At 45.2% G+C, this 11364-nt stretch overlaps 1 protein-coding gene across 1 annotated transcript; it reads left to right on the top strand.

The window, feature by feature from the left end:
* Positions 1-3719: 3719 nt before the first annotated feature.
* Positions 3720-7253, top strand: LOC128329012 (uncharacterized). The gene is made up of 2 exons (XM_053259373.1): positions 3720-3810; positions 4662-7253. The coding sequence occupies exon 2, from the start codon at positions 4677-4679 to the stop codon at positions 5673-5675; it is 999 nt and encodes a 332-aa protein (XP_053115348.1). The 5' UTR covers positions 3720-3810; positions 4662-4676; the 3' UTR covers positions 5676-7253.
* Positions 7254-11364: the final 4111 nt, after the last annotated feature.

Raw genomic sequence — 11364 nt, forward strand, 5'->3', positions numbered from 1 at the left:
ATTGGGAGTAGAGACAGTGAGTCAGGGTCTCCCTATCTGTCCCTACTCTATGACCCCTGAACTGACTCTGCAGCACTTCCTGTGCTGAGTCACAATCCTTCCTTTCCTCCTAGAGAGCAGATGGAAACATCTCTCTCTCTCCTTACCTATCCATTATGTAGTCCTTTAGATTAGATATAGGTCTTTCCTATCTAAGTGTATTTAACCAATAAATATTTAGTGTTTAGTCATACAAGGATCTCCATGTGTTTTCTCTAAACAGCTGCAATATCCAAACCATCCTCTGCTACCTACTCTGTAACTGCAGCGTGTGTGCTCATTCCTTAGTGCTCTGCTGTTTTACCTATTGTGGGTAAAGATCAACAACCTCTAATATAGTGAAGTCATTACTATACTACTACTACTACTTCTACTAACCAACAAACAAGAACAACAAGGCCAAATCAACCTTTGAATGAGGCTGTACATAGCAGGGGAAAGAAAGGTAAGAGAGAGAAAGCTTCTGAAAACATGTTCAAACCCTCTCTCCCAAACTCCGTTGTTTTGCACCAAAATTCCAACTCAGTGAAACTTCAGCATAGGCAGAGCTAATATCTGGCCCCACAATAACTGTGCATTAGCTGCAGACATTTTAACACGAAACAGGTTTCTCTGCCAGGACCCTGACTAACCGCAAAGCAACAGTGGCAGATTCTGAGGTGTAAATGCACACAAGAAGGTTTCTTCACTTTTGTGTCTTCAGATAAATTCTTCTTACTGTGATTCATCGCTGGTCTTCTGGCAGTGAATATGAATTGTCTCCCTTGCTAAGAAGGATATGCCCTAGTTTACATTTGGGTGGTGAGCACTTGTGGGCACTGCCTAGAAGATATTCCCCGTAGGGAATGAGGCTGTGGTTCAATGGTGGATCATCTGCTTGCATGCAGAAGATCACAGGTTCACTCCGTGGCATCTCCAAGTAATCCTGAGAGAGTCTTCTACCTGAAACCTTTGAGAGCATCTGCCAGTCAGTGCAGACAATACTGAGCTACTTGGGCCAATGACCCGACTACAAGGTCATTCATGTGGCCATTTGTGGTGGGGATGAGGAGGGCTGGGAGGAAGGCAGGACACCACCTACCTTCCCCCACATGTTCTCGCTGCTCCCAGGCTCTACCGTTCTTGCCAAAAGAACTGGTGCAAAAGCACTCCTGGAGTGGCGACGGGGGGATGGAAGTAGGCTGTATCCTCCCGTATTCTGTAGTGCACCATGCAATGCATTATGGAAATTCACTTTTAGACTCGGAGGCTCTTCACGCAAGCAGTGTGAAGAGCCTACAGGGGGGTTGCTCCAGACTCCCTTAGCCCAGTTCCTGCTGCTTGTGAGAATTGCCTCTAGGTTTTAAACCCAGGCTCCTTAATGGTTCTCACAACTATCCCTACCTGGGTCTACAGCTCCCTACTCTACCCAAGTAAGGCTGGTCATGAGAATGTCCGTTTTGAATAAGGCAGCCAGGGTATTTAGTGCAACATCAGCGCAGGCTGGAGGTCCGGGGTGGGGGGAAGTCACTGTAATTTATCAGAAGTCTGTCTCCCTCTCTAGGCCTCCTGTCCAAGTGGGTGCTAGTTTGTGTTGGAAATGGAGTTCCAGTGCATCGACCTTTTGCACCAACTATCCTAATGACCACTAGGACAACTGGGAGTAGAGAGAGTGAGTATGGGTCTCCCTAGCTATTTTACCTGTCTCTACTCTATGACCCCTGATTGGACTCTTCAGGTATTTCCTGTTGAGAATCAGAATCCCTCCTTTCTTCTTAGAGAGCAGATGGAAACATATGTCTCTCCCCCTACCTATTCATTATGTAGTTCTTTAGATTAAGGATTAGGTCTTTCCTATCCAAAGTGTACGTCACCAATAAATAGATAGAGGCTCTCCACAAGAGCAGTGTGGAGAGCCTGCAGGGCTTCTGTGGGGAGAGAGGGCTTGACCTGCTCGAGAGAGCGCTCTTGACCCGAGAGCGAGCACAGAGGGAGATCGCTCTTGACCCAAGAGTGAGCACAGAGCCCACCTTGGGTGGCCAGATCGGCCACCCACAAGATAACTGGCTTCATCACGGAGCTAGTTGGGGTTGTGGGAGGTTGGGGGCTGTCCAGCCCCCAGAAGTCTCAGAATGCCCTACACGAGTGCACAGCGCATTCTGGGGAGACCCCCGAGGCTGGAAGGCTTGTTGTAACCTCCCAGTCGGGGGTCTCCTCATGGGTAGCCGCAGTGTGGACCTGCGCCGTGGCAACTCACAATCAGGGCAATGGGGTTACCTCATTTAAGGGGAGGGGAATTAGGCAGGCTAGCCACCAGGGTCATCGGAAAGTGGACTGAGCTCCCTTAGCCTGCTTTTCAGCGGTCGTGAGAATTGCCTCATCGTATTTAGTTCTACAAGAATCTCCGTGTGTCTTCTATAAATAGCTGCAACAACTAAACTCTGCATTCTATTCTGTAACTGGAGTGGGTAGTTTCTTTATTGCTCTGCTAATTAACTGGGGGATAAAAAAATTACAACCCCCAAAGGTTAGGAATGTTTGTACCTGTTCTCGGGCACTCTTGGGATAGAGTGGGGATTCTGATTCTACCCACCCTGCTGCCCAACAGTATCCCTGCCTGATTCACAGACATGGTCTCGGACTTGGTGTTGAGGACCCCCGGGATTATTCTTTTGGGTGGCTTCAACGTCCATGCTGAGGCTGCTTGTCTGGGACGGCTCAGGACTTCATAGCCTCCATGACAACCATGGGGCTGTCTGAACATGTTGTTGGCCCAACACCTGAACTGAGATACCCTCTAGATCTAGTTTTCTCAACTGGGCAGGAGGATGGTGATCTGAAAGCGGGGGTGTCATCTATGCCCTTATCATGGTCAGGTCACTTCCTTTTGACATTTAGGTTTTTAGTGACTATTGCCCTTTGCAAGGGAGGGGGTGTGTATTAAAATGGTCTGCCCCTGGAAACTAAGGGACTTTAATGGATTCCTGAGGGTTTGGGGGGATATTTCCAGCAGGCATGGCTAATGTGCAAGTCAAAGCTCTGGTTGTTCACAGGAATGCAAAGAAAACTTGAGCAGTTTACACAATAGTTCTCTAGGACCCTGGTGATCAGTTGGTGCTCGGGCATGGCACAGGACGGGGAGCAGCTCTGCACAGGTCCTACAGGCCAAAGTGAAGTTTCTCCTTCCTTTTCAGCTGCGGCAATTATTTATTTAATTGTTCGTTCATTCAATTTCTATACCACCCTTCCAAAAATGGCTCAGGGCAGTTTACACAAAGAAATAACAAATAAATCAGACAGATCCCTGTCCCCAAAGGCCTCACAATCTAAGAGAAACATAAGACAGACACCAGCAACAGTCACTGGAGGTATTATGCTGGTGTGGATCGGGCCAGTTACTCTACCCCTGCTGAGTAAAGAGAATCACCACATTTAAAAGGTACCTCTTCTTCCCCCAAAGGAAGAAATTTCTCCTTCCTTTTAAGCTGGGGCAATTAGTTTTTATAATGATCCAAAGGGGACGTTCTCTCCTACTCTAGGCCTCCTCCCTCTTAAATAGATAGATGGGTGGAAAGTACCTTCCAAATCCCACAGGGGAATTCCCTCCAAGCCCATTGGCTCCTGGTCAAAGCCTGGTCAGGTCATTGTCCAGAAGTTCTTCCTTCATCTGGGATGGTCTGTCTGTGATGTTCCACAGTGCAAACAACACTTGGCCCACAAAGTATTGCTCTCTCATCATTGCTCCTGGGGGTTCAAGAGAGAGAAGAAGAGTAGCGCGTAAAGGCGATAGAAGTAAGTATCTGAGACAACTTGCTTAGGGTCCTACTTCAAGCAAATAGACTGTTAGGATAATGCTCCAGTATTACTCCAGTATTACTTGGTGTTCATTTTAGGACAAAACTGCTGCTTTAATTAAAAGCTTAGTGAGGAACACTTGGGATTTTTAGCTCACTTGGGAATGTGAGGTGCACAGGGAGGGAACAATATGATTATCTGTCACTGGCATTTTTAGTATGACAAATCTTGCTTTATTGTAGGAGCCTGGATATTTACATTATATTTCTACCCCCCCACACACACACACCACACCATCACCACCACATTAGCCTTCAGTGGGAAGTTTCCAAAGGGAAACATTAGGAAAACATCTTTTTGCTTTTAATGACTGGTGTTGAGCAGGTTAAAACAATCCTGACATCTAGCCCGTCCAAAATATTTCTGTTCCACTCCTCCATCTTAATATATGTCAAATGTGACTTCCATAACAGAGTTGGAGCAACAATTGGCATAGCAAAGATGTTAAGTGCTCAACAGTAAGCTGTTTGTGTTTCTTTTTCCCAAGCAAACAATTAAATGATTCAAATCATTAGAAGGTTCAACAGAGGAGACAGTGAGATACATGGCCCCAAGTTTGCTTGCTACCCCAATATGCTTATTGTATTTTATTTATTTGGATTTTTTAACGTTACTCTTCCTTGTTACTTGGAGCAGGCTACACCATCACTAAAGCGGGGGGCGGGGCGGGGAGAGACAAAACCCAAGCATATAACAGACAAAGTGACAGGCATTCAAGGCAGAAAGACAGTTCAGGGCTGAGATGTGTTTTTGGTAGCACTGATTTACCAGAACGTTTTGCTTTTCAGAGTCTAGAGAAGACGATGGCGATAAGCACTTTGGCGGTTTTGCTTTTGTTCTCTTCCATTATGACATTTGGCATCTCCCATATCGTCCATTATACAAGCTCTGGGGGAACATGCAAAGACACATGTGGATATCATGGCTATGGTTATACTTGGTGCAAGCAAAGTGGTGGCAATGGGTACTATTGGGACTACTGTTCGTTAGAAGAGGGCCTAGGAGCTTCTGGCAAAAATTGTTCCACATCCTGCGATTTACGGGGAGGATCTTACCGCTACTGTTACTTAAGTGATGGCAATTGGCACTACTGTGGATTGATAGGCCAGCTGTTTGTCAGGTATTCTCAGGACAACAGCAAATGTATCAATAAATGCCAAATAACTGAAGGCTCTTTCCAGTGTGTTACACGACATGGCACTCAACGCTGCTCCCCATTCCGTGATGTGACCCCCACAGGTTTGCCCTGCCATCATCACTACCGTTGCTCCAGAAACGGACACAGTGAGTATCGGTGCCTTACAGATAATGATGAAGGCAGATGGGATTACTGTGGGCAGAAGAGCCTGGATGAGTGTGTGTGGACGAATGACCTTGTCTCCCAGGTAGAGATCTGCACACTTTCCATCTCCCAAAAGGAAGGCAGGATCATCTTCCGCAGAGAGAAGCGGAACAAGATGCTCCCTCTTTCCAGGGAAGAATTCAGAAATGCTGTCCACCTTATTGAGAAGATCAACTCAGTCACAAGACTCCCTGACTCTGGGGATCTGACAACTGTGCGTTTCTATAGGCAAGAAGACGTCTTATGTGAAAACATCAGTTATCACAGGGTGGAACTTCAGATCAGTGTGTTCAGTGAAACGTCTGTGCCTGTTGCTCACGTCCTCTACCCAGCGCTCCTGAACTCTGCTGAGATCTTGCGCTTGGCATTTTACACCAGCCTTCATAGCACCTTTTATCTCCCTGCTTATACCATTGCTGTGTCTGTGGGTGGACCAATGTTATGTTCCACAGTCAGTTAACAGATTCTTTGCACACATGCTAGTGATTTCTATTTCATGTCTATGTCATTGATGCTTTGCTACTTTCCCACAAGTATCCTTTGCTAATACGACTGCATTAATTTGACAATTATCTTACTTCCCACCTTCTTATTGCAATATTCCAGGTGGTTATAAAGCTTTACAGTGTTTAGGATAAACCAACATCCAGTTGCCTTTAAGTAACAATAATATTTTCCAAAAAATCCTACTAACATCTATTGCTGGTGTTCTGGCCACCCTGACCACCACATTGGGCTCAGAGTTACAAATCCAAAATTACGTGAAATCAAGGCCTGTGTCTGATTCTACTTAATTAAGAAATCAATTGATGCCTGAAATCTGAGTGAAATGATTAACTCCTAAGAGAGAAGTCAAATAGTCTGGACTTTGCTCTCAGGTAATGTCTTTGAGAAAGCTGGAAGCATTTCCTGGAAAGCTGGAAGCATTTCTGCATTTCCTCTGGCAGAAAGTTTACAATAGTCAAATCACAGAGCAGAGTTCAGTGTGACATGGTCATTTCTGTAAGGAACAAGCCCAATTGTTTGTGCTTTTGTTCTCTGGTGATTTCAATATTTACAATGTTGAATTAGATGCATGGATTACTAGTCTCACACATGTATCCTCTTGCTGCTACTTTGGAATGTTTTAGAATTGCATACTAGGTAGTTTTACAAAAGAAGTGATTTAATTGCTGTCTCACACACATAGCTTAGGTTCTTCCTGTTTACTTCTTAACACCTTTGATTTTTAACATTCTTTGAGACAAGACTGCCAGAAAGTCTGTGGACAGGAGATGGCCCTCAGAGATGTAGATTTGTTTGGGGGAATGTCAATAGAACAGATTCTTCCCAATAACAGTTAATCACAACAGAAGATATAATTCCGACTGATCTGAATTTCCCGTTGTCAGGAGACAGGATCCAGAGGATAACAGCAATTGAGGCTTTTTGAGATTCAGGAGGGATGCTGATATCTTGAGAAAACTCTTACATTGAGATCAATGATTGAACTACTATAAAAAAGTGAGTTCTCTGGACAGGGCTTCAGTAAACTTTTACCAAACAAGCAAAGCGGCTCATTTCTTGAACCTGTTGCTAAACCATGAGGCAGAAGCAAAGGTTCTTCTTGACATGGGCAAGAAATTACTGGTGATCCTACTGCAGGGCTAGAATCAGAGTAATTTCTACCTACTATTCAGCAATAGTATGGCCCGCCTGAAACTTCGCCCACAGCATCGGACCCAAGCTGCACACACTTGCTGTCCCACAATCAGACCCGGTAGTATGCCTCTCTCAAGAACCAGTCTTTGCCTCCAACTTCCCTCCCTGTCACTAAACCCTGGTGCTCGGCCAATCCCACTTCCAAGCAATTCCCTGCCTTCTCTCCTTTCCAGTTTCTCTATCTCTTGCTAGTTAGAAGTAATTACTGAGATGACATGCATCTCCACACATACGATAGTTAGGAATGCTGCTTGGATATTACTAGTTTCTTGCTCAGTTAAACTGATGCCGTGGCTCTGACAATCTTTTATACTCATTAAAGCTCATTGGTATGTGCTGAGAGTCTTTTGGTCTTCTTTCTGCCTTCAAACCCAGAATATACATAGTCACCATATAAAGAACTGGTCACTTTGTGACACTGGTGAAACAAGCCTAATTTCCTATGCTAGCTCCAGAGCATATCTAGTGTACAAATCAGGCTTGGCTCACAACACTGACAAAATTATCTGCACTCAGAAAGGGACATACAGTATTATACAAGATGCACCAGATGCACCAGTTTCAGACAAATGATCCCCCCCCCCGCCCGTAGTCTTTGTAATCTGCCATAATAAGCTACTGGCATTTATGAAATTAATAAAGATTTATTATTGAAACAGATAAAATTGCATTTTCAAAGGTATCTGCAAGTGTGTGTGTTTACGTGTATGTATATATATGTGTGTGTGTTAATGACTGACTGATCGATTGATTAAGTGCTGTCAAGTCAGTGTCGACTTTTAGTGACCAGATAGATAGATTCTTTCCAGGACAATCTGTCTTCAACTTGGCCTTTAAGGTCTCTCAGTGTTGCATTCATTGCTGTCATAGTTGAGTCTATCCACCTTGCTGCTGGTCATCCTCCTCTTCTCTTTTCTTCAACTTTTCCCAGCTGTCCATGGTATCCTCAAAAGTCTTCTCCAGTACCAAAGTTCAAAAGTGTCAATACTTTTTCTATCTTGCTTCTTCAAAGTCCAGCTTTCGCATCCATAGAGTGTCACAGGAAAAACCATAAAAATAGTTAAAACAGTTATACCCTATATAGTGTCCTTCTGCATACATATCATCACATCGGATATAAGCTTTAGGACAGGGAAAGTATAATTTTATATACAAGAACAAGCCTCAGATACAATTTACATGATGATTAAAAATGATATTCTTTGGTGCTGTTCCAAAACCTGCCCCCCCCGCCCCATTGTTTCTTATTGTTGCCTTATACTGTAGAATCAATAGATTAGCCTACCCGCACAAATCATCTGTGCGCTCTTTGGGGGTGGCTGCTCCCTCCTGCCCCACTCTCTCTTGCCCTCCCTCCCCCTCCCTCCTGCCCCACAATCTCTTGCCCTCCTTCCCTCTCCCTCCTGCCCCACACATTCTTGCCCACCTTCCCCCTCCCTCCTGCCCCACACTCTCTTGCCCTCCCTCCCCCTCCCTCCTGCTTCCCTCTCTCTTGTCCTCCCTCCCCTTCCATTCATCTCCTTCTCCCCCCCCCCCACTGTGCAATTTACCTCAGCGGGTGGCGAACAGAGAACCTCCTCCCGGGCGGCAAAGTCCCACCACCCATTTCCCTCCCACCCCGGCCTCCAATGGGAGCCGGGGCTTCGCGCCGTTGCCTGTTTCCCACTCCCCTTTCTCGCCGGCGCCTCCTCTGGCCAACTTGTTGCCGGCCACCTTGTCCTTACCTGGGACGGCCTGACTTGGGCAGGCCGTCCTGCCGCCTCCTGGCAGCCAGCCGAGCCCGCCTTCTCAGGCTGTTTTGCGGCCCGCCGCTTCCGCCCGCTGCCATTTTTCTTGCTCGCAACTCTCGCCCTTTGGCGGCGGAACTCTCTCAACCTGTCACGAGAGTTCCGCCACCAAATCCTGGGCACGTATGCCAGCTAAGTAAATTAAATATATAGATTGACTCCTACACCCAAATTTCACAAACAGGATGTGCGCCCGGGAAACGTGAGTCTTTTTGAATTCAGGATTTGTTAATAAGAGTTATTTCACACACACACACACACACACCAGCAAGATACAAGGGTTACTTCAGATGGTTACTTCAGACATCAGAATAAAGGCTTAGGTCCAGGGTACTTAAAGAGATTGCCTTCTCTGTTGTGAGCCCTGTCGCCTATTAAGATCACCTGGAGAGGTCTGGTTATGGTTGACGCCAACCTGTTTGGTGACAGCTTGGGACCAGGCCTTCTCTGTGGCTGCCCCGGGGCTTTAGAACACAATCCCTGCTGAAATAAGAGCATCTCCTTCTTTGTTTGTTTTTAGGAGGACCCTGAAGACGTACCTATTTTCCCAGGCTATTAACTGAAATCTAATCTTACATTTTAACGTGCTTTATCTATTATGGTTTTTGTCATTTTGATGAATTTTAAATGTTTTCTATTTTCTATTATGTTTTAATTCTGTACGCTGCCTAGAGATTTCTATATTAGGCAGTATATACATTCAATCAATCAATCAATCAATAAGGTACCAGCAAGACAGCAAGATGCTCTCCTGCCTCCTGCACAGAGGTCTCGACTCTTAAGCAGCAACTGGTTTGCCATTGCACTGACCTGGCAAATGACGGCTTGATCAAAAACATAACTAAGTAACTAATTGATGTGAAGAGACAAAGCAAGTGTATAAGACTGAAATTGGGACAAGTTATGGTTTTGGCTAGTCACTGTTATTTGGGTTCTATACCCAAATTTAACAAGTTAAAATATACATACAGGCACTTTTATATTCCTGAAAGATTATAAGGAAGAATTAAGGAGGAAGGCCTGATATGCAATTGTTAGGAAATTAATGAAGAGGAATGTGCAATACCAAAATGGTATAAGAACTTGCTTTTTGTGATATTGTCAGCAGGTTCACACATTAAACAGGGGCTACTTGAAAAGTCGGTACTGTCTTAACTGTGACTGAAACCATGCCAAAGCAGGAACCTTTCAAAATTTTAAACAGATATTATTTTTATATTTAAATTTTATATTACTAGCTCTACTTTTTGTATTTAAATTGTGTGTTTTAACTAGACAGTATTGTAAACTGCTGTGAGATAATTGTAATGAAAAGCTGTGTGTGTGTGTGTGTAGCAAACAAACAAACAACAACAACAACAACAACAATAATAATAATAATATACTTGTGGTTCATTCAGGCCTCAAGCTGAGATGTGTAACCAAGATTTGAAGCTGGCTTGCCAAACCAAGTGCTGCTCTCAATGAGGTGTCCATTACATCTGAACTCATGCTTTTCATGAAGCTCTGGTTTGTTCCAAGCAAGCCTCCCCCTTTTCCATCAAGACCAATGGCAGTGAAGTAGAATAAGGCAGACTCAGATAGCATCCAGGGCTTCACTGGGAGTACGTGTGAGCCTGGCCTGTATAGTGTTCTTTTAAGGTTCAGCTGGATTCCAGATGTCTGATGGATGAAATATGTAAGCATGTTTCTGTACGTTCTTGTGTAGTGTTTACACAAAATAACTCTAGGCAGACACAGAGCTCTTAGCAAAGACTTTTCATTAAGCAACAAGCACACCAAGCTAGCAGATGCAAAGCTTGGCAGATTCAATGTACATCAGGACAGAGTGAAACCTAACTGCAGATTCCCTAAGCAATTCCACAAATCTTACACTTTCATGGAACGTTCTAAAGATTTCATTTTCCTCTGTGGCCAAACGACACACCTTTCATGTGAGGCCAATTCCTCTTTCTTAGCAACACTGTTAGGCTGTTCTGACAATCAGCTAAAACCAGGCTAAGAAAACTAAGCCCGGTTTCGGCTGAAACTGCCGGAAGCCGTGTGGCTCCTGGCAGCAAACCTGCCTCCAGAGCTCACCTTTAAAAGAAGGTTAAGGGAGCAAGCATTCCTTAGCCCCATTTTTTGGATTGTCTGCGAGCCCTGGCTGCTTGCAGGGGGCCCCAGTCAGCATCAGGGGAATCCCGATAATGCACCATACACTCGCATGGTGCATTATGGGGGTTCCAAGGGCCTCCCAGCCCCCAAACCTCCCTGCTGCCAGCCCACCCAGCAATGATCTGCCCACTCAGCAATGTTGTGGAGGTGGTCTGCGAGGGAGGTAAGCTTTTTGAGGCTCCCTCCCCTGCACCTTGAAGCCCTCACAGATCGTGAGAAAGGGCTCTGTATATCATTTTTCTCCCAGGCATAGGAGGGATTTTTTTTTAAAAAAAGTTTCATACATGTGTGTTCATCCACGATTGCTATATAGTAAGGTCATTCACATGACCCATGTACCTGGCAGTGGGGACAGCGGGCAGAGATGCAGGCTCCTTCCTGCATCCCCGCACACAAGAGGCACCGATCTGAACGCTCTTCCATTCACGCAGCACATGAGTGGGGCCACAGTGAGCAGCAGAGCTGGGAGCCAGAGGAGAAAGTCCTCTGGCATCCCACAATGCA

This window comes from Hemicordylus capensis, chromosome 6, assembly GCF_027244095.1.
Source record: "Hemicordylus capensis ecotype Gifberg chromosome 6, rHemCap1.1.pri, whole genome shotgun sequence".
Taxonomy (NCBI): Eukaryota; Metazoa; Chordata; class Lepidosauria; order Squamata; family Cordylidae; genus Hemicordylus; species Hemicordylus capensis.

Coding starts and splice junctions, on each gene's coding strand:
- LOC128329012 (XM_053259373.1), top strand. CDS start 4,677: ATGGCGATAAGCACTTTGGCGGTTTTGCTTTTGTTCTCTTCCATTATG.